The sequence below is a fragment of the Camponotus vicinus genome, unplaced genomic scaffold (assembly GCF_025532165.1).
Source record: "Camponotus vicinus isolate PSW18456_S1 unplaced genomic scaffold, iyCamVici1.0 SCAF_5, whole genome shotgun sequence".
NCBI lineage: Eukaryota > Metazoa > Arthropoda > Insecta > Hymenoptera > Formicidae > Camponotus > Camponotus vicinus.
In genome coordinates this window covers 11,153,204-11,178,092 of record NW_028141977.1, presented here as the reverse complement: position 1 = coordinate 11,178,092, position 24,889 = coordinate 11,153,204, and the positions used below count along the sequence as shown (strand labels likewise).

Below are 24,889 nucleotides of genomic sequence, written 5' to 3'. Positions count from 1 at the left end.
TATAAATATTGAACTTCTGAAATATTAGCAAAGTATCCGACGAATAATATAATAAGTGGCACTAATTACAAAATCAAGAATTGCAAGTATTTTTAAAATTTTAAGTCTAATGATTTGTATCACAAAAATATAAATTTGCAAATGTATTAACACTCAATATGCAAATATATTACTCTTGAAAAGAATTCGTAATGACTTTATAAAACACTTGCTATATTTAATATATATATTATATAGAAACATTTCTTTTCGAGGGATTGAAATGTCACTAAATGGAGATTTTAAAAAAATATATTTTTCTATCAGATATCTCTTGAAATATCAATTATGAATTTTTCATAAATCAAACATAAATTGCGCCATATGCAGTCTAAAATCCAGCGGCCAGATTATATTCGAAGTTTTGAGTCCAGCTATTATCTATGACAGTCGATTGCAGTTGATCGAATCAATTAATTGAACGATTGCATTCCAGCTCGCTTTTTCGGTCGACATATATAAATATTTAACCAATTAATCGAACAATTGCAAACGATTCCGGGTCGCTTTTTTGTTTGGTATATATAAATATTTAAACAATTAATCGAATGATTGCATTTTGGGTCGCTTTTTTGTTCGGTCTATATATAAATATTTAATCAATTAATCGTACGACTGCATTCGGCTCATCATTTTACTCGCTAAGTTATATTAAACAAATGGTATTAATCGATACATGTTGATCGACTAGTGTAAAATTTAGAAGATCATTTATTATTGTTGTCTGTTAAGGTGGCTTTTATTAAGACAAGAAGGACAGAGTATCTCAAAAATATCTCGGTCATTCTCCTCGTGCTCCATTCCAGGCGCCTATGAGGAGGTAGAGCGCAGTAAATTGAACAAGAAAGTTCTATATCGTTTTACGATTTCCGCAATAATAATAGAAATATTAAATATTAAAATCGGAGGAATGGAAGAAGCGTTCAGCTGTTCGAACTATAGCACAGCGTGTCAGACATTTTGTCGGCAAGAGGAGAGACAGCGCGATGGCGGGGTAACCAATGGCAGCGGCGTGTCGCGCTTACTCTCTTACTTATTTAAGTAATATTCAACGATATTATTAGTGATAGCGAATTGCGAACGTTATTTTCAATCGTTATCGAACGTTTTCCAAGCTTAGAAAGTCGATGATTCTCGACAAACGTCGAAATTCGTCACGTGTACGTGTCCAGAAAGCAAATTCCGGACATTCGTTGTAAGTCGGCCGCCGCTCGAGCGATCAGGACGAGATTTAAACGGTGGTGCTGCGAAATGGTGTGGAATCGTATGCAAAAAGAACGAAATCGCTATCGCGTCCGGAAGCCGAGATATAAATTGGCCGTTTTTTGTCTGCGCGCGGACGGTCGAAATCGCGCACGACGCGCGCACGTTGCCTGCTTCTCTCGAGCGATATTCGCTATAACTCGGCGAATAAAATAGCGATCGGAATGCAATCATTCAATTAATTGAGTGATTATGTACTGACGGAAAATAGCAAGCCGAATGCAATCGTTCGATTAATTGATTAAATATTTATATATATCGAACGAAAAAGCGATCCGGAATGCAATCTTTCGATTAATTGATTTAATATTTATACATACTGAACGAAAAAGCGACCTGGAATCGTTCGATTAATTGATTCGGTCAACTGTAATCGATTGCCACAGACAGTCACTGATCGTAAGATTCAAGATTTCGAGTATGAGCTGGATTTTAGATTGCATATAGCGTCAATATATTGATCAATAGTTCAAGTTTGATTTGTAAAAGATTCATAATTGCACGATATTCCAAGAGATATCTGATAAAGTAATATATTTTTTAAAAGTCTCCATTTAATGACATTTCAGTCCCTAAAAAAGAAATTTTTTTATATTAAATATAGCAAATATTTTATAAAAACTGCAAATTCTTTTCAATAGTTTAATATGTTTTTGAATCTATATTTTTATGTACAAAGTTAATGTACAAAGCTTTCGACTTAAAATTTTTAAAATACTTGCAATTCTTGGATTTTTAATTAATGCCACCTCTTATCTAATTATATTTGTCGGATACTTTGTTAATATTTCAGAATTTCAATATTTACAGTTCGCGGATTACCGCGATTCAATTCACCCGACGTTTATGATTTTCAGGCTCCATTTATATTCTGAAATATTAGGAAAGTATTAGGCGAATATGATCGGATAGGAGCTAACACTAACAGAAAATTACCGATCGTCGACAACGCAGCAAACTACCGTTAAAGGTAAACTTTCATCGGTCGATAATTTAGCTAGGTAATTTTACTAGCGTAGATAATTTGCTAGTTTGTGCTACCTCCAACTTGATTATATTCGCCTAATAATTTCCTAATAATTTCAGAATACGTTTCCAGCGAAGAACTTGACATCAATGTCGGCAATTAATGAATCACAAATATTTAGATTTTGAAATATATATATTCCTATAACGAATATAATAATCAATAATATGTATAGTTTAAATTTAATATTTATTAAATATAAAATTTATTTGATTTGATTTATTTGCATATAATTAATTAATTAATATAATTAAGATAATGATGTGTTGTCTTAAATATGCAAACGAAATATAAAATATCCTAGTAACTATAAGAAACTTGATTTGAAAAAATTGGAAGAATCTTAATCAGAAATAAATTCTTTACATTTAACAAGATTAATGTGATTAAAATATTGTATATGCTTCTTTTCTCTTTTTTTTTAAATAGATTATTGCCTAATTTAATAAACTTTATTTATTAAACTTCGTTTAGAGATATAACATCTATTTCTAAAAAGATTGTTCATTATTTTCTGTTTATAATAAAGGATCGGAGGAAAATGTACATAGAGAGAGAAACATAAAAAAAATTACGCACACGATATATTATTTCAATATATTGAATTTTATTACAAAATCTTTTTGTTTAGGCTACAACATGTAATATAATAATTGCGTTTAGTCTAGACCCTTATCAAAAGAAAAGCTAAACTGCACCACGTTTACTATTGTCTTAATGAGCCACTCCGCAAATTTATACGCCTCGAGGAAGGACTCATAGGGACAACGAGAAGGAAAACACACGTAAATGCTACAAATCATTCCTATGCATAAAAATTGAAAAAAATCCATGCCCGTATTACGGTCCAAAAATTATTCAACTTTCTCATTGTTGTACGATATCATTGTATCGCAAACGTGTGTCTATATATATAAATATATGTATATATATTATTCAAAATATTACAAATTAGGAAATACTTCACTAAATGCACAATGCCACGCGTAAAAATTGTATTTAGGATATCTCTAAATTGGAGCGACGAATATTCCAATACTCGTAGATATTTCGTGATAAACGCGATATTTATCGATATTTTAAATTACTGAAGAATTCGAGATACAAAGAATGATTTGAAACGCACATATGATCTATACATTCTCTCGTTACAAAAAAAATTGGCGCAAATTTAACAAAGAATTCACTCTTTCCCAATCTTCAGAATAATATTTCTTAGTTCTCAGGAAAGCGGGCCATTGGATTTGCATTGAATTCTTTAAATATTTATAAGTGACTTTTTGTGATTTATAAAATGACATTGGTCGTTCTAGCATCGACGACGTAGATTTGTCGTCGAGAAAATTTCGCTGAATATGCGATTTCCGATATGCCGACGCGAATAAAACATGCTTATCTCTATACAAATCAATATCAATGTAAATGAGATCGCGGGACGATTGTCCCGCCGATTGCACGCTAAAGAAAAAGGAAGCAGTATAATCGCTATATTGAACATGATACATCTAGTTCTCCTCGATGCGTAATCTAAGAATCGGCGGCTCTTAAGACTTGCTGTGTCTAAAGAAGAAGACGAAGTAATTGCGTACATCAATCGCTGACAATCGACATACATCGTAATAGGTGTAAAAATAATAAAATTAGTGATAGTAAACCCCTCTATTACATGTTATACGGCATGTAATTTGTGTATGTGAATGTGTTCTTTCATACGTGTATACGTGTATATAACCGTTCGATCCGGTCGTAAAACGTTCAACATAATAAAGGAAACTCTCCCAAGCAAGCTAATTCTAAGATAATGTAATATCTTTTTCTTGTTTATTCATATAGCTTCTATTTATATTAGGTATGCACGTACGTGTGATAACTAAACAGATACATGATTTTCTTTTCTTCCATCGCATCACACACGTGATTCGCGGCCACTAGCGGCCTCGTCTTAACTTCAAAGAGCAGGAGGCTGTTATGATCATCGTCTTAAGATCAAAAGAAAATTTCGCGAGATGATCAAATATATCTGTTCGAATATCGATTCTTATCTCTATCCACTCTGATTTCCTTCCTGTATTCAGAATCGAATCATCGATACATCCATATTTATTTGCGCATATTACTAAATAAAAAAAATGTCTAATGAATTTCGATTAGATAATTTTTGTTTAAAGTCAGAGAAGATTTAGAAAAAAGATTTGGATTTTTTAGATTAATTTAAAATTAATTAATTTAATTAATAAATTAATTAAACTCTAACACTTGATCAAATCAATCTAATAAATATTTCTGATAGTCGTCTTCGATTCATTGAATTGTGTCGATTAACAAAATTTTATTATCGCAAAAATTCAATTTCGACACTAAATTTTCACATTAAATACATAATCGGATGATTACACAACGCAAATACATTTTTACAAAACATTTAAAAAATAATATGGATATATCAATAATTTTTTGGAAATATAGAAAGGAACTCACGATCGAGACAATGAATGTAAAATCGCACACTATAAACACAAATATCTTAGACATATTTTAAGTCAAAATCATTATCTCAAGTGTCATCATCACATAATACATTTTTATATAATCTGCATATATATGTCATTCGTATCTCTTTAATATATAATTTGCTATACATAATATAAAGCTATTTCTTTTCTTTTGTTTGAAAATCAGCGCGATATATATTCTGCGCAAATTTTCAATTAAAAGAAACTTGCATGTGCCTGAGTAAATCAAAAAATTATACAGAATTATACAATTAGAAATATAAGTCATTTTAAATATATAAATAATTGCACTGCTTCCACATATATGCAGTGGTACGCCAATTATGCTAATACTAGTTTTGTCAAAGTATATTTTTCCTTGCTTTTTGCAAAGAGTATACTTAAAGCAGCCTCCTGCTCTCCAATATAACTATATTTAATGGTTTCTCAGAATTATATGAAGTAAAATTTGTAAAATACAATATACTGCCTATATCATAAATTCTTAATCTTTTTCTTTATAAATAATTATAGTAATAGTCTTCACAATCTTTTGTTAATTTATTATACTCAGATGCCATTCTCTTGGATTAAATTTAAATATTACATTTGTGCCCTTTCCGCACTAATTCATTTTTATAGTATATTCTGCATGACTGCATTCCTCTCTCTTTCTCTCTGTGTATGTTTATATATAATACATATATGATCCTCCTCTAAACGACTTATATATTATTTACATATGTACATGTTTAACAACGGTACGTCATTCTAGCCATTCGATTTTTCAATTTTCCTTTTTCATCATTATTAAAGGTCAATTTTTCGTCTTCTCCTTCACGGAACATACGATCACACGAATATTCTCTACTCTTGTTTTTAATTTTTCGGGAATAACTTTGCTCGTGAATTTCCACTGACGGATTACAACAATAAATAATGATGAAAAATGATTCTGGCCAAATCTTTCATTTCGTTATTTCCTAGATAAAACGACCGTTGTATCTCCATTATCTTAGAGCTCTCACGCAATCGCACATCGTCGTATATAAATCCAATTAAACTGAAAGCTAATTACAGAAAAACTTACAACTCTTAAAAAATAGGCTCCGCCCTGTCGTTCTGATTTATCTTTCCGCTCACGCTATACTTGGCCAATCTCGGATTTGTCTCCAGTGACATTTTTTCCGTAAGAAGTGCAAAAACTACACAGGACAACTGTTTGCTTTAGAGGTGTCTCTAGAGGAAGACTCTAGCTCTATGTTTTGCGCGACACACGCACTAGTATCTTCAAAAGTCGAATCTCCTAGAGAATCATATTCATTTATGTTATCGCTTTTTCCTCTGCGGCAAAAGTTGCGATTTTATCTGGGCATGCTTCCCCTAATGATTCAGGATTGGCCAAGCTCTCATTCATGCTACGAATCGAGATCGTCCTCTCTCTGGCTACTGAAATAAGATACCAGCCCACCAAATTCGCCGGTGCCCTCTTCATCATACTGCTTATTACTGGCATTGGGATCGCCTGGATGCGATTGCTGAGGTGGTGGCGGTGCCTGAGGTGGTGGTGGTCCTTGGATAGGAGGCTGGTTATCTGCCGGCGAGGAGAAATGCTCCGAGGGATACGGCGATCCTTGATAGGCGGCTGCATCGTCCGCCGTGGACATCGGCGGAGGTGGTGGATAGGCACCGTAATGGTAATTGGGAGGCGGAGGCGGATGATACGGTGAAAAGTTACCAGGTGGTCGATTGGGGGGTGGGGAAGGTTGTTGCAGATTGTGATTGACCGGCGAGGCGTTAGTAAATGGCGGCATTTGATGCCTGGGCCCCATAGGATTCTCGGCAAACCTAGCCATCGGCGGACCGCCTCGTACATATGGCGGGGGCGGCGGCGTAGGACCTCCTTTAGCTAATGGACTGCCGGCTGATGGTGGAATCATCGCCGGTCCGCCGGTTAAAGGTGAACTGCGATCTCGATTATTGATCGAGATCGGTCCACCGCCCGACGGCGACGGATCCAGTGGATGATGCGGCGTGTGATACATCTGCGGTCCGGGTACTCGCATACGCATCGGTGGCGTGCCCGATCTAACTGCAGCGAAATGTGGCGGCATAGACGATTGACCTGCTTGTCTATACGGTGATGGAATCCTGGCGCGTGGCTGCATCTCGTATCCCGTTCGCGGACCGCCAATTATTTGTCCTCCGACATTAGGCCCACCAAAGTACTTGTGGCCCATCGCGGCCGCTGCTGCGGTGAAGGACTGCGGACTGTTGGTTACTGGTTGGGACTGAAGCATCCTTGTAATGACGGAAGACTGTTGGCCGGTTGGTAGCGATGGATAAACCGATTGCGAGTTCGATGATTGTGTTGACGGTGGACCTGGTGTCGGAACGGCACTCGCCGGTGGTGTAGAGGGCGCTGAACCAGATGTACTGCTGCCTGGTGTAGGAAGAATATTCGGAATATCGTTTTGTTTCATTTCCGGGTTTGAATCAGTACCCATACCGATCAAGCCGACTTCGGCCGCGGCCTTAGCCGCTGCTTCCGCGGCTCTGGCTGCCTCTAATGCGAGCGTCTTCTTACCTTTGCCACGACCTCTTCGTTTCGGCCTCATCGGCGTGCCATCCGGATTAAAGAGCTGTCCGTCCGGCCCAGTCATAAGAGGCATATGCCCGCCTTCGACACTTCTGTCAGTTTCCGGTGTCAAGCTCGTAGGTAAAACAACAGGATTGTGCGATTGTATATTACTCGCGCCGTCCGGCGTCCCGATACCGCCGATGGCTGATGCAGGCGCAATACCCAGATTCGATGCATTGTCTCTGCGCATTTGCTCAGCAATTATTTCAGCTTTGCTGCGACGTCCGCGTTTTTTCTTTTTAGGCGCCTCGCCGTCCATCCCTTCGGGCGCATTGGGATCTCTCTGTCTTTCCGCTGCCAATATCTCCAAAGCCTTTAAACGCGCCTTCTCCAACTTCTTGGCTTCTCGTTCCTCTTTCTTCTTCTTTTTCGCTATCTCAATTGCCGCGAGCTCCAATTGCCGTCGTCCGTATTCTTCGTCTAACATCATCTGCTCGAGCTGCTCATCATCCAAGTCAGCCAACTCTCCGGCACCGAGACTCGTTAGAGATCCCTCGGGAACATCTCCAGTAAATGAACTCGCTACCGACATCGTTGTACCTGTCAGTCCAACATTGTCCGGAAGACTCTCGTCCATTTTAGATGCTATATCACCGATAGGATTGTCCATGACTGCGCCGATCATATCTCCATCTGCATCATCCTTTAATTTTTGTTTACGAGCTCTGTTTTTGCTTCCCGGTTTCGGTCCAGGTTTTTTCCTTTGTTTCGGCATATCTTCTGACAATGATTTTCGTTTCATTGCAAGACCCTTACCATTACGCGATTTCTTTGTCTTCAATGATTTGTTTTTAAATTTTAGAGCATCCTTCTTCGGAATATAAACATCTCCTGAAAAAGTTAATGATTAACGTTATTTATATATTTATATATAATGTAATTCATAAATACATGACAAATGCACAATTCTCTTCAAGTAGAGAAAATATGTAAAACAAAAAAGAATTTAAACACAGATACTACAAAAGTTTTATTTCCCACAAGTTACGATAAATTAAAGAAAATAAAGCTTTCTATTACAATTGAATATCTCTTGATATGTAATGAAATATAGAGACGCTACATCTGAATCACTTACCTGAATCGGAATCTTTCTCCCCATCATCATTTACGTCATCAGCTTCATTCATCACAAATTCATCTTCGCTCTCGCCAGTTTTTTTCATCATCAACGCCTTCTTCAGTTCCTATAAAATAATCAGAATTTTAATCTACATGATAACTTTGTTAAGTTAAAATGTCTCACCTCCTCACTATCTGATGCCATTGCCTCTCGATAATTAATTTTTCGTCCTCGAGTTCTTCTATCTAATATTTCTTCCTCTTCTCGTTTATTTTCATCTGGAAGTCCACCATAAATAATCTGTAAAAAATAAAATTTTATTATTATTATTATTATTATTATTAGTATTTGAAAAAGATACAATTATTAAATCATTAAATCATTAAATTAAGATACAATATAGACATATACCTTTCGTCTGATAGTTGGGGCTTTTTTCGGTTTAGGCAGAATATCCTAAAAAAAAAAAACAACATATTTATCAATTTATATATTGCAATAATAAGAAAAAAGGGAAAAGAAACATTGGTTAATAGCATCGTATTCAAAAAGTTTACTATATATTAGATATAAATAGGGTAGATATAGAAGGACTATATACAATTAATAAATTAATAGTAGTTTTTGTAAAAATCCAAAGAAATAGCATTAAATAGCAGACAAATGTATATTTAAATAAATTAAAAGGATTATTACCAAAGATTATTATCTTATAAAATATAGTGATATAGGAAATGATCAATGAGATAGAAAATCTATTACCACGCGTATATTAACAATATGTGACATAAAGCTACATTATGATATATATTGTGATAAAATGTATTGTGATGTCTTACATTATCTATGATCAAAGCAGAATATATGTAATATATATAATATATATAATATACATATATAATATATACAATATATCTAATAAATAACTATAAGAAATTAGGCTCTGTGTATTAAAACATAAACTTAAATTTAAAGGCAATAAGAGCTAAACGCGGATGGTAGTGCGTAAGTTCAACGAGAAATAAGTTTTTTCGCGACTTTCGGCCCGATATTTTTCTCGCCTACAACATTACAGGGGGGAAAGAGGGATAATAATTAAATAAATTCTCGAATTGAGAATTATTTAAATTTGCTTGGTATCGTACCAAGAAAATTTGTGCCCTGTGCACACAAATAAGTTTCAACGAAAACTTATTTCTCGTTGAACTTACGCACTACCATCCGCGTTTAGCTCTTATTGCCTTTAAATTTAAGTTTATATCTAATAAATAAATTAGTAAAATATATTCTATCTATATATATAGAATATATATATTCTATTAGTAGAATATATACTATCCTTCACATGCCAAAAGGCACTGTCATAAATAATCAATTAAAAAATAGTTACCTTTTTAATTTTTTGAATTGGCACTATCTCTGACGGTTGTGGAATCTGTGGAATCGGAACATCTGGAGCCATTTCTTGTAATTCATTAACTTTCATTTCAATATTATTTTTATCTGTATTATTTTCAAAATTCTCTTCTTTATTAATATCCATCACTTCATTCAACTCAGTAGTGTCTACATCTTGTAAGTTAGGTTCCCTCTGTTCTTCAAGTTTTGGTTCATCTTCTTCATCGTTCTCGCTCTGATTGTCGGATTCTATTATACGTTTTCTCTTTTTTCTCTTTTTGCCCTTTGTCTTGGGCACCGTCCTGATCCTAGATGTTGGTATTGTTCTGCTTCTATAATAATTTAAAAAATTTATATTATTTTAATAATTTTAAGTATTCTAGTTTATAATTTGTAATATATGATCTTTAATTTTTAATTTTTATGTATTTCTATAAAAATATCTATTAAATAGATTAATTAAATCCTTAACATAAAATCCTGCTAAAAAAGGAAAATCTGATTAATCTTGAAATATAAAAAATCTTGTTATTGTAATAGAAATATATTCATTTAATTTATCACACAACCAAATATCTTGATTTTATTATGTATTATATATATATAATGGATTATATATAATATATATTCCAGCATGTATAAGTAATAAAAATATAAAAATAGCACATATATAAGTAATAGAGATTTAAAAATAGCATGAGTTAATAAATGATAAAAAACTAAAAATTATAATCTCATCATTAAATCAAACTGTCTCAAAATAGATAAAAAAACAATAATTTTTTTAAATCATTTTTTTAAGTTTACTATTTATAAAATCTGATATAAATATTGTTAAAATTGATAAATAAAATAAAATTTTGTCAACTATTCTATTCATTCTATTATTAATTAAAATGAATAAAATTATTAACTTAATAAATCGATTAATAAACATTTTTCCTCTTATATAGAGTGTCATGTAATAAATAGATCTCTTAAATATAATTTCACCTTTTTTAGGAAGACTTATTGATTATATTTATATTAAATAATAAATAAACCTTATAAACAAATAAAGCTTATTCACTATATTTATATTAAATAATGAATAAATCTTTAAAAAAAATAAACTATTATGATATAAATTATTATTATATACTTTTTCTTTCTCTGCCTCCATGAATTATCACTATCCTCGCTGTCTGAATCTCCCCATATCGATCGTGATTTTTTTCTCTTTGGCCGATCACTCTCGTCACTATCGTCATTAACTGAAAAAAAATTTGCGATCATTTAAATAACTTATTTTTAAATTTTATTTAGAATATTTTATTATAGAGATCATGGTAAATAATTTAATAAAACGCAAAACTCAATTAATCAATTTTATCGATTTAATTTTATATAACTATGAATTAAGTATTTTCCTAACAATTTTTAAAAAATTGAAAATAAAAATTATAGATTTTAGTGAAACTTATATTTAAATAATTTTACATAGAAAATGTATGTAAATAATTAATATTAAAAAATATCAACAGTTTGTTATAATTACTTACTAAAATCTTCATCGTAAGCCCTAGTACTGCGCGCTCTGGTAGATCTTCTAACAGGACGCGAGTCACCCTTTCTACCACGTCGCCTTACATCAGCAAAACTATCATCAGATGAAGTGATATGATCATCAAAGTCTTCCTCTTCTTCGGAACTCGTACCTTTGAAATCTTCATCACTATCTGGATCATCTTCGCTACTTATGTCGAGACTATTTAATTTTCGATGTTTCTTACGTGCTAACAATTTCTTAGCAACCGCACTTTGTTTCTCTTCCATTTCATCAATCATATCTTCATTCTCGATCTTATATTCCTCGTCACTTTCTTTTTCCGGTTTTGATTCGATATCATCCTTATCCTCTTCTAATTGCGTCATTTTTAACGCTTCAGCCTATAATAGACATTATATGTAATAATACTATCACATTTGCATATTATATTTGTTGTTTAATCATTTTACCTCAGCCTCTTCCTTTTCCGCGTTGACTATCGTTGCAATGTCCTTACCCCTTCCCTGATTGCCAGCTCCTTGAACCGCTTCAACTTCATCTTGAATCGCGGCGTTAATCATGTCATCATACTCGTTAAACTTATAGGTGTTAGCGCATCGACGTTCACGTAACTGATAAACTGGTTCGCTTTCATCACTGCTCGATGTTTCGGAACTAGAGGCTGACGAGGAGGAGTCCGAAGATTCTGTAAAAACAGAGAGATTAAATCAGTATATATTACATAACAGTAACAATTATTGAATAACATAAAAATAACATAATTATTAATTTTAACTTAAAATAATTTAAATCAATCGCAACATAAAAATTTACCATTATCTGATTCCTGACTAGATGCTTTCGATCCTTTCGACACGCGTTGCGCCTCGCCTTTGTGAAGCACATTGTCCAGACTTATGCCGACAAAAGCCAATCGTTTCTTTCGTAATACTTCATTCTCGTGTCTCTTTGTTAACTGATCGAGTGTCTTCAGTGTTTCTTGTAGCTTAGTCACCAGCAGATTCTTGAAAGATCATATAAATATTTCATATAAAACATTTCATATAAATATATGTAGAATTAAATTAATGTATTAGATGAAAAATATTAATATATGTACAATATTTATGTTTTATTTATGTGTAAACAGTTTTCAAGGTAAAACAAACTTACATGTTGGCATGGTGGACAAAACCAATCGCCTTCAGGTATAAGCATAAGAGCTGGCCTGAGGCATGAGCAATGCCAGCCTTTGTCGCAAGAATCACACAAAAGAATCCATTCGGGATGATCAGCTTTCCCACATTTCTGACAGGCGTACTCATCCTCAGCTTCTTCAACATCGCTTTGGGCTAATGACAAATATGAATGAAGTTATAATCGAATATAAATATTATTACATTTGTTTTAACGAAGAGCTTACCTTTCTGGGCGGTTCTAGCGCGTCTTAATGGTTCAGACTCTTGGTCTTTTTCGAGATCACTTTCCGGAGAAAATTCGTGATCACTTTTAAACAGTAAAGATCCCTCGCTCTCGATATCTTCCTCTTCCTCTTCTTCGTCCTCATTCTCATTTTCTTCGTCGCTACTAGATCCGGATGAGCTCTGCCATGGATTCGCTTCATTGAATTTTGCTAACATCTTTTTCTTTTTTCTCTTTCGGCGTTTCTTTTTTGATTTTTTTTCTTTTTCCGTTTCTTTTATGACAACCTCTTTTATAATATAATCCTCTTCGCTTTCCGGCTACATGAGATAAACAATTATATGTGTGCAATCTACAAGTTATATAATTTTAATTTGTTTAATCTAATAACTTACTTTTTGTTTCTTTCTCTTTTTCTTCTCTGATTCTTTTTTCTCTTCCAATTCGCGCATAGTTTCCTCCTCGATTCTACGCCTATCTGCTTGTTCTTTAATTTTTAATTGTGCTATTCTTCTTGATTGCCTAACAGGCGTCTCATCCTGTGCCAGTCCTGATCCTTCCGTTTCCAATTTAATATCTCTGCCTATTTCTAAGCCAAGAACCATTTTTCCTGTAAAAACACAATTTTTCAATTTTAGTACATCTTTACGTTAATATTTTATATTCAATAAGCTATTGCCACATATTTTTATATATAGACTTACGTTTCTTTCGCTTCTTCTGTGCTGAATTTAAAGCATCATTGGAAGTCCCGTCGGGATGAGCACCAGGCGAAATTTCTGACATTTGATCGCCCTGAAATTCCGCAAGTTTCGGCCGATTAGAACGTCCACTTCCTCGAAAACCACGCCTCCGTTTGCCTCTAGGACGACCCCTGATCTTTTTATCAATCGGCACCGATTGCATAATATTCGGATCATCACTGCCATCTTTAGTCGCGAGCTCCACTACATCAGGATCACATTTTACAGCCTCGTCCTCAGAGCTCACTGTTATCTCGCGGCTCTCCTCAACGGATTTTCGTAATTCCTTATCGGATATACGTTTTGCGCGTAATTTCATCCTCTTGCTACCCATCATTTCTTCATCTTTCTTTGTAGCTCCGTCTTCAGAATTTGATTCGTGAGCACTATTTCGTCGAGCACGTTTTCGCGAAATCTTCGACGTAGTGCTGTCTAATTTCCATCCCTCGTAAACTATTTCTGATACCGGCTTTATACGGATACTTATCTTAGAAACATCATCATCCTCAGTAATATTTCTTAAAGCATCATCCTCGGTAATATTCTTTAAAGGGTCATCCTCGGTACATGCTAAAGGATCAACTTCTTCTGATGGTACGTTAAAATCGCCCTCGTTATCCATGCCTGTTGAATCGCTATCAGAAGCTACAGAAGCAGGCTTCATCTCGATATTTTGAATTTCTAAAGATGGTTCTTTTCTTTCTTCTAAATCGATTTTGGAATCCTCTATCGCTGTAGCAGCCGTGGAATCGTTAATCATACTAAAATCGTTTTGAAACAATTGCGTCGTAGAGATTGCCGATGTTTTCGCTTCGTCTTTGATTTGTGGTTTTAATGTTTCCATCTCATTCAACGTATCTAAATTCTTAAGCGGTTGCACCTCGGTACTTACTAAATTTTCAAACATCTTATCGTCAGTTTCAAAGTATGGTGGCTTAGATTTTAATGGAGGAACATCTTCCGTGTCCGAAGAATCGATCAATCTTTTGCTAGCTTCTTTCTTGATATCAGATTTTACAGCATTAACTTCTGAAATAGTCTCTTGAGCAAAAAATATCATCGATTCATCTTTCGTATTTAAAGGCGCACTGAAATTCTCTGTACTTTTATTTACATTCAGATTTACACTAAAAGGCTCATTTTGATTGCTACTATCCAAGTTATTAACATTTTCCATCTTCGTAGACATCGAATTTGGATAATATAAAGTGTTTGAAGATATGCTTTCTTCTAATTTCGGATCCTCAAGATACGATTTATCCGCAGCTAAAGTATTATCCAATTTCGCTGGCACTATATCCGATTCTGTTTGAATCGGTGGTAAACTCATCTCTTCCACGAATGGTTTAGTTAAACATTCTTCTTGCAATTTTACATCCCATTTATTGTCTTTAGCATAATCCGTTAGATCTTCTTTAAATCTTTTACATGGAATAGGCAGTTCTTCAGCAATGTGTTCATTTACATTCTTCAACCTTACGATATTTTCTGTATCTAAATTGACATTCATTTTTTCATCAATATCCCTCATATGCTGCTCCTTTACATCAAATATATTAGTCACTTGATTATCCATAGCGTTAATTTCCATACTTTCTTGGGCGAATGAAGATTTTGCAAATTTATTCGCGTCGTTTCCGTCGAAATTGCAAACATTCTCGGATGTCAAACATTCCCTTTTTTCCGTTATTTCATCAACAGTCTCTTGACAGTCTTGTACTGTTTTCATATTGTCAATCAAATTATTAAAATGTTCTTTATTTTTTTCACTATGGCTCATTTCAAAACTCTTGTTCAGAAGAGGCTCAATTATCTCTTCAGTTATGACAGGAGTAACTAATAGTTTCGTTGCATCTGATACTTCCAATGTTTTAATATTGTCAGTAACATTACGAATGTCTGTTTTTTCTTGAAATTCATCTTTATTTAAAGGCGTTGTCGATTCATCATTCAAACAATCTTCAATATTACTATCAATATTGCAAGCAGATATAACATTTGTCTCGACAACGCATTTTTGCTCACTAACGTTTGTAATATCTTCATTTAATATTTCATTCATTTTCGTTTCCGAAGGTTTCTCCGCTTGCTGTTCAGATGATTCCTTTTGAGGCGCATCGAAGACTAAATTTACGTTGTTGGTGTCATTTTCTTGAACAGGTGATTTTTCGTGCAACTCTTCACTAATTTTTCGTTCCATCGAGACAGCAACATCATCCTTAGAATTACTTTGCGCCACATCAGGTTCGAAAACATTATCGCTACCATCATCATTGGAATCACTATCGTAATTCGCAACTAGCGGTTGTTTATTCTCTTTTGTTATATCCCGTTGTGAGTCTTCAGAAATTACATTTGTTAAATGTACATCCGATAATTCAGTAGTTACAATTGTCGTATTTATCTCTGATTTTTCTATGCTTTCGACAATTTCTTTACTTTTGCTGACGTCACAAATATCTTCCGCTACTATCGTATCTCGTTTATCAGTATTATAGATTTTACTCTCATCATCTTCGGCAAATTCTTTATCATTTTTGCTTTCTACGTCAGCTTCAGATTTCTCTTTCTCTGAGGTTTCAGTTTCTGTCGCAATCTGACAAGATTCTTGTTCAATATTTGCAATAACTGGAGTTTCTTTTTCAGAATCCATCGTTGCTTCTTGCACTGCATTCTCCGGTTGTTCATCATTCATTGTAAGTTCCTCAGTTTCTTTAAATGATTCATTAGACTCAGATACATGATCATCTATAACCATCTCTTCGTTCGAATCTTGATCGATGCAAGAACTGAGGTTCTCAGAAACATCATCAACATATTCGCTTGTAGCCTGAACTATGTTAGACAAGTTCGTTCCTTTCGTAGTTTCGACAATATCCGACTTGGGCAATTCAAGAATATTTGTTTCAGGCATTATTTCTGGTAAATTGAACGTAGAAGGTTTATCGGTAACAGACAATGTATTTTCAACTTTTTCGCTGTTTATTTGTACAGGTCCACTCTGTTGAGACGAGGAGTCCTGCACAGATACATCATCCGAACTGCTTATGGTAGGAACTAAATCGTGTTTAGCATTTTCTTTAAGAGACTCCGAAACGGTCACCACGGAATCCATATCAAACACAGTATCGTTAACTTGCATATCGTTCAATCCTTTCTCTTTAATCTCTTCGGAATCACCTGATCCATCATCTTGCATTCCTATGTCCGATAATGCATCAGTTCTTTCGCTGTTTTTATCGTAATTAACGCACAACGAGTCAGCATCGGAACCGATCAGACCTTTCATCTTTTCGTTATCCGTGTCAGTCGAATGATCTTCCTGACCGTCGATTTCAGAAAAATTATCATTTTTATCACTCTGCTTGTCGCAACTCTCTCCAGCGGAATCGAGATCATTCTTTTGAAGGCTGTTTGCTTCCTGGTAATCTTCGGATAATCTTGTTGCATTTGTGGAATCTACTAATTCATTAGAATTGTTATCCTCAATTTTCTTAAAATCGGTCAATTCTGCTTGTGAATCTTGAGTAAGAAGCGAAGACGAATGCGGTGTTGTTACAGATTCGATTTTCCCTTCATCTTCCTTGAAGCTGTTTGAATTAACAGACTGATGATTATACTCATTTTGACAATCATTGATTGGTTCTTCATCTTTATCTTCCTTATCATCCGACAATTGCGGCATAATATTGTCCGATATTTCAAAAGAAATATTTTCCTGAGTTTTTTCTATGCCTTCAGGTTTTTCAGAATCAATAGATGTATCACATTGTGATGGTTCAACAATTCCACATTCTACTGGTTCAACTACGCTGGACTCACAAATCGAACTGATTTTAATCGGGTCTTCTTCACTCATACTTATATCATTAATACTTTCATTTTCTGCCTCTGTACTCGTATGTATTTTTGAAAAGTTATCTTCTTCCATTTCTTTGCTGGAACAAACAGATTCTTGCACGCTTGATTCCTTATTCGCTTCTGTCGAAACTTGAGCGACAGATGAATTAGTGACATCACACTCGGATACATCGCTTGGATCTATCGAACTATTAACTGTTGAAATTGTATGTTGATCCCACGTGTTGCTTGGTGTTTCAATTTTTTCCGTGTCTTCACTATTGTTTCCGCATGGAACACTGTCAGAATCTGAAGTAAACAGATCCGTCTTTAGCGAATTATTATTTGTTTGCGTCAACTCAAAATCTTCCGTATTTTTGTATGGATAAACAGTATCGTCTACCAATTTCGATGAAGATACACATTCATATTGTACAGTATCCGTTTTACTATGCGCAGATGCGATCAAACTTTGCTCCGATTCTAATTCATCGGATTTCGAGGTATATGAGATACAATTGGGACCAAAAAAAAATCTCGGTGGAGAATTGGCAATTGTTGGTTTGCATTCATTATCCGTTATTTCGGGAGTATCCGGCTTGCGTGAAACTACACTATTCAAATCGTTTTGTACATTGGCTGAATCCACCATAGATAGTTCAGAATTTGTACATTCTTCGGGCGTCTGTGAAATATCTTGACACGACGATATAGAAGAATCACATTGCATGGATTCTTGAAGTTTAGCATCACTTTTCTGTTCCATACTCATATTCGTACTCGTACTCTTTAAACTTTCGTCGAACATTTTAACATTGTCTTTGATGGTGGTTTCACTTTCCGTGTTTACAGGTTTATCATCTGTTTTGACATCTTGATTTACATCAGCAGAAACTTCGATTTTCGATTCTGTATCCGTGTTCAATAGCTTCTGCTCTGCATCGTCACATTTATAATCATTTGTATTTTCCTTCAATGATATGTCTTCTTCCGCATGTGATATGATACTACTGTCACATTCTGCTTTCTCCTCCGGTTTTCCCACGTCCCATCTAGATAACCTTTTGACGGGACCTGTTGTACTTTTAGGTATTATTTGGACGCCCAACGTTTGCTTAAACTTTGGCTTCTCTTGCATAGAATCTACTATTTGACAATTATCGTTTACGCTTATATTAGATTGCGGATAGTTTCTATTTAATTTTACAGGGGTTTTGTTCGATACTATCGAGCCCGTAGACACCTCGTTCTCGGTTAAAACCTTATTCTGCGATAATGTCGCGGTAGCGGAATCAGGTTCAGTTTTTGATTCGTTGCTTTCTTTATTGTCAGTGGACGTATCGTCACCGGGATTACCTGTCTCGCATTCCGTGCCGGAGCCCTCGCCGTAAAAAAAAATAGTTGGTTCTTCCACAGCTTCTCCGACAATAGGATTCACCGCATCACAATCGCTACCAGATCCTTCACCTTGTACCATCATCATAGGTTCCTCGATAGCCTCGCTCATTTCATCCCTCCAATTGCTCATCATTGGTCTCTTATCTATGGAGCCTCTGATTGGAATTACGTCCGCTCTTATCCTCTTCAGCATATCTTGCTGCACATCATCACCTTCTAGGGGACGTTTCAGTGGCATGGTGTTCATCCTCAAGGAAGTGATCTTGCTATGATCGGGAAGTATCGTGTAGCTCGGTAATCTATGCTCGTCCTTGACAGGTAATCTAGCTGTATTGTGATACGGCGTCGATGACATCTCGTACGCAGTGAATGGCATTTGCCGTTTGCTCAAATCAGCCAACATCGCATGGTTGCGCATCATCACGCTACGTGCGTCGTACGGCAAATTCGGTACTTCCGGTTTGTTTAACTTCTTTGTGCTTAAATCCATCTCTCGATGTTGAAAATCTTGCGTTCTGTAGCCCGGGGAAGATAGATCCATCGTCTTCCCTAATTTTCGACTAGAAAGATCGATTCCGGAAAAATCCATCGGTCTGTTTTGCTCGTTTGCGCTCTCCCAACCACGCGGTGATGTCGACAAGTCTATGCCTCTGTGACCTCTAAGAGTTGATTTTTCAGATTGATTTCTTGAGCAAAAATCTTGCGGCAACCTATCGTCCTCTCCATTCGCGGTATTTCCCAATATACCACCGGATCTTGCGAGAGATTCCGCTATCTTTTCCAACGATTTTGATCCGCTTGGCTTCTCCAGTTTTTCTGATTGTATCCTCACAAGATTCGCAGCCAGTTGATCTATCGGCTTGACAGATAGTTTGCTGTGTGCCATGGAAATAGAATCTGTGGAGGAAAAAGGCAAGTTATTTTTGCCAGATAATTTCTCGAGCGATTTCATAACAGGATCTGTTATCTCGTCGGAAACACCATATTTTTTCGCTGCATTTAATGGTGCCGTGACAGGTGTTGTTGGACTTAGTAATTTTTCTTCTGGCATTTGTTTCAACTCCGAAATATTCACTAGCTTCAGTGGAGACGAAGTAATAACAGGCGTTTCTATCGATTTTAATGGTGCCGATTCAACCTCGAATTTCACGGTATCTGTTACTGTAGGTGCAGTCTGTTTATGTATAATCGCGGATTTACTCTCCGATGCTAAAGAATCGGATGTTTCGTCGGTAGCCTCTCTGCGGCTTACTTCTTCCGATATTACATTCACCTTCATGTTTAGCGTTTTCAAATTAGACGCTGATAATGTAGACGAAGTATTCATACATCTTGATTCTATGCTCGAAGTTTGTACCATTTCTTGAGAATCGTCTTCCTCTGTAATTTGCTTGGAACTTTCGTCGTTTGTCATATCTTCCTCTTCCGCATCAATATCTTCTTCCTCATCATTTTCGACTTCATTAGTATCATCCTGATCCTGATCTTGATCTTGATCCTGATCATGTTCTTGTTCATCCTCAAACTCGTCACTCCTACCGTTGGGTAACTGTTTACCATTCATCTCGTTTGTGTGAATGCCATTCTCTTGCACAACTTCGTCTTCCAAACTTGGTGATGTCGTTACTTGACCAGTGTCTATTATAGGTTTTTCAGAGATTTCTAAACTGTTGCTATCCTCATTAATTGGTATAGCTCCGGCTTCGCCATTCGACAAGGTGTTTATGAGACTAACAACACCCTCTCGATCCCTATTACAAAAGATATATAATATACACTATTGACAGATTCAATTAAAATAATAAAATATAATAATACAAAAGCATATTATTGGTTAACCTAGTTTGTAAGAAAAAAAACTTACTGAGCTACTAGTTCCCAATTCTCTTCGTCTAAATCTTCCCTATAAACTCTTATGTTGCTCTCCTCGTCCAACTGACACCAATATGCTAATCCACTTTTGTCCCTTCCTAATGGTTCCACACGCAATTCATCAGCTGCCAATTTATTCACTTCATTCTTAAATTTTTGATTTAAGTCAAATTGCGTTTCCAATAGTACCTAGAATATAAAAAAGGCTTGCGCATGAAAAGAATCTTTCAACTTTATAGATCAAAAAAATAGAATTATACAATAGTTCATACTTTAAGTAAACGCAGTTTAACAGCAATGCGAGCCTTTTTATAACCAAAGCGTTCAAGTTCCCATCCATCCTGATTAGAGTACGTGTGGCAAAACTTGACTAGTGCCCGTTCCCATTTCTCCGGTGACACGCTTTTACGTGTTTTACGTAACAACTTGATGTGCAGGTCTATTAATTCTCGTGACGCTAAAAAGAACATATAATAAATTTGTAAGAATTACAAATAAATATACAGAAGAAAATTTCTAATCTAAACTGTATATTGTGTAAATATATCAATGACTTATGTCAAAGTTTTCAGAAAGTGTAACATTGATCGAATGTCCACTTATTTTTTAAATATGTATAATTGAAACAATAACACTGATACAGAAACTAAAATAACAGAAAAATATATCTAACTAGATTTAATTCAAATATTACAAAAAAGCAATTCAAGGTTAACGTTAAATTTGAATGAAAGTACAAATAACGTGACAAAAACAGAAAATAGAAGTGTTGTTTCCACAGAGTAGACCTTCCGTCTACGGATTGACGATCGTATACGAGTCTCTACTACGTACTACGGCGATCAATGACATTTCCCCGAAATTGGAGCGAGCCGGCGTCGCTTGTAACTTGTATGTAATCACGTGTAACCGACAAGTTGACAACAAGGAAGGTGGCAGCACGCGGCGGAATAACAACAATGCGAAACCCGTCTCGCGCTTATCTGTCAATACAACAACGCTTAGCGCAGGGAACGCCGCGTTACGCCGTCGTCGTAAAACGGCGTAAAGGGAAAGGACGTTTCGCGATTACCTTTATCTATCTCGCGCCACCAAAACAGAAGGCGGCGGTCCCGCGTCCACCTTCCTCGTTCCACCGTCGTCGCGCGTTCGAAGCGAGAGAGAGGCGCGACTCGTTTGCCGGAACGAATCAACAAACGGAGGGACGATCGAGGCTCGCAGTCGCAGCGGAGTCGTACGAAGGAAACTAATGGTACGGCGCTTAGACGACTGGCCTTTTGCGGGGGCGGGTCGCTGTCGTTGCCTCTCGCTTCCTCTCGCACACTTCGCATACATGCTATTCCCCTCTCTTTCTCTCCCACTCTCTCTCTCTCTCTCGCTCACACCGTCTAGCGCGTATATACACGACCGTGTCTTCTGTCCCTCCCTTCCACCCGCGCACAAGAGAGCACATACACACAAGCGTAAAGGGAGAGACCGCGGTAAAGACCCACCTTCCTGCGTGTTCTCGAGCATCTCCTGGAGTCGCGCGATGTCCGGATAAACGATGCCGCAGGATTTGCCGAAGCAGCCAAGGAACGAGCAGATCACCGCGAAATTTGGGTCACTCGCGCAAGAGGCTTCGTTATCGGACGCCATTTTTCCGACCGCTTCTCGCCGTTGGGCCCCGTCGCCGCCACCGCCACCGCCGCCGCCGCCGCCGCCGTCACCACCGCCACCGCCGCCACCGCCGCCGCCGCCGCCACCGCCGTCAAACAGGCGCGACACACTACTACGCTAGGCGGCCCTGCGATGGCTTGCCGCGCATCTCATTTTCCACTGTACCAGCGGATACCGATCAGCGGTGGCCGATAACGCGAACGAGTAGCTACGTGAGAAATTTCGCGCCTTCGATCGTCAGTCGGCCGCCGAGCGCCTCGACGCCGACGCTTCCCGCTTCCTCGCCGCTCTCGTCTTCCTCTACCTCGTCGTTGTGCGCGCCCTTGGTGTCTTCGCGCGCCTCTACCTGCCACTCGCGCGCCGACGAGGAGGGGGAGAGCGCACACAACACAACACGCTCACACTCACTCACTCACTCACTCGCGCGCGCGCGCGCGCGCGCTCACAGGAGGAATGGAAAGAGAGAGAGACGGAGGCACTTATTCCTCCGCCCTCTCTCAAAAGTGAACAAGTGAAAAGAAGCGGCGCCGCCGCCGCCGCTCTTTCTCTCTTCTTCTCTCTGCCTCTCCTCCTTCTCTTTTTCTCTCGCGCACTTTATATCGCTCTCGTTGTATCTGTCCTCTTATGTCTCTTCTCCGCAAGTTTTTCACGAATCACAAACACAGACGCACATCGCGCGTTAGAGCTCTAATGCGCGTTGTTTCCTTCCCTCTTTCCCCCCTTCTCCCCCCCGAAACTCCATCCGTTCCGCGCTATCTCCCTCCTCTTCTCTCTCGCGCGCACGATCACACACGCGCGACGTTTCGCTCCGTCGATGCCGAGAGCGCGCGCGGGCGTGCGCAGGCACGCACGCACGCACGCACGTACGTCGCGACGACTACGACGACGTTGTATCCACGCTCCTCGAGACGGATATCGCGCACCGGAGGACGCACGGGGACGAATTATTCTCGCGAACGCTCCGACTTTTGCGACTCCTCGCGTCCTAGATGGACGTACGCGCGTGACGACGAGACGCGATCGCCGAGTCACCGGGTGCACACGAGCGGCGCAGTAACGACCACCACGACGACGGCGAAACGCATCCCCCTTCCTTGTCGCGCGCAACACGGAGCACTGGACATCGCCTTCGGGATTGGAAACATTCGGGGGGTTCTCAACCGAGGCGACGGAGCGCGGTACAATAGGGGCCAGGGCCGTGCGAAAAGACGTCTGTGTCAAAAGTCGGGCTCGCGAACGATTTTCCCCGATGAAACATTGTCGACTTTATTCGATTTTAAAATCCCATCGAAATCATATTCAATCTCTTCTTCGCATTTTATATGAAATTATATTTGGAGGGTATAATGACAGATGTCGATTATTGAAGAATAGTCTATTATTACTACTGTAAAAATTTGTTTTCTAATTATATTCTTATTTTTTAGCGACGTAGCATTTTTTTAGAGCTACTATTTTTATAGAGTACTGTTATATAAATTCCTCCCCCATTTAATAAAGAGAGAATTTTAAGAAATCAAATATTTCTACAACAAAGAATATATTCATTTTATTCTATTGATAAAGAAAACTCAAGAATCTTTAAGAATATATTTGTGTCATTCCAAATTTAATACAATCTAAATTTATTGTGAAAAAATGCGGACGAATAATAATTCAATATACAAGATATATTGTTTATTGTTGGAGTAGTAGAACGCCTTAGGCCCTCGATCGGCTTGATCGGCCCTGATGATCGTACCTGGCGGTCTTTAAGCCGCGTCCACGACGTATGTACATCTCTCACATATACATCCCCCCCTCCCTCTCCCTCTCTTTCCCTCTGCGATTATTATCTTCCTAATCACGCACGAGGTCGACGTTTACTCGACTAGTACTGGCGCATCGTTTTTATCGTCACGTGCTCAGACGCTGTTGTCGAGAGCGAGAATCATTCGGACAGAGCGCGAAAATTCTCCACTAAAATCAGCTCAAACGTGTCAGGCTCTCGGGTTCGCTTCGCCGAACGACGTTCTCGCTCGATGACGTATCTGCGCAGTTTGCGATTGTCGCGTCAAGAGCATGAGCACCATGACACAGGGCGACATTAACATCGCCAGGTGCCCTTGCGCATCGCGCGTGATGGAGTCGCGCTTGTCAAGTTGACCCTTGAACAATCGAGACACTCGGAATCTCTCTTACGAACGCCTTTCTATATGAATCGAAAACGATAATCATTGAAACGCGAATAGAAAATGTATTTAGGATCGATCGCGAGGCGCGCTCGAGGTTCAACTCGCCAACATTCCTGCCGACAAAAAAGGGGAAGGACGCGGGAGGAGGCTTGATCGCTCTCGAGCGCACGCTTCTTTCAAATTTAACTCCTCGAATGATCGTGACTTCTGCAAGTCTGCTCCGCTAAACATAACGCACAATCGCTCGCGCGATATATTTGTTCTCCATCGGCTGTCACTCGTGTTTGCGCTACACGTGATGCCTGTATGGCATCGACTTTCAAAGATATG

The 24,889-nt window shown here is 37.5% G+C and overlaps 1 protein-coding gene across 2 annotated transcripts; it reads right to left on the bottom strand.

Annotated features, from left to right (window-relative positions):
• Positions 1 to 2,914: 2,914 nt before the first annotated feature.
• On the bottom strand, positions 2,915 to 23,500 carry LOC145972439 (uncharacterized). Of its 2 annotated transcripts, XM_083101052.1 has the most exons (17): positions 22,220 to 23,500; positions 20,999 to 21,183; positions 20,719 to 20,915; positions 13,578 to 20,605; positions 13,269 to 13,483; positions 12,875 to 13,193; positions 12,625 to 12,803; positions 12,286 to 12,475; positions 11,922 to 12,157; positions 11,465 to 11,852; positions 11,065 to 11,176; positions 9,916 to 10,255; positions 8,937 to 8,981; positions 8,709 to 8,825; positions 8,541 to 8,649; positions 7,409 to 8,293; positions 2,915 to 7,264 (listed from the first exon to the last, which is right to left on the bottom strand). In XM_083101052.1, the coding sequence occupies exons 1-17, from the start codon at positions 22,362 to 22,364 to the stop codon at positions 6,240 to 6,242; spliced, it is 11,715 nt and encodes a 3,904-aa protein (XP_082957178.1). In that variant the 5' UTR covers positions 22,365 to 23,500; the 3' UTR covers positions 2,915 to 6,239. The 2 variants fall into 2 exon arrangements, with proteins under 2 accessions (XP_082957178.1, XP_082957176.1); XM_083101050.1 differs by having other exon boundaries at positions 2,915 to 8,293.
• Between the last annotated feature and the right edge of the window lie 1,389 nt (positions 23,501 to 24,889).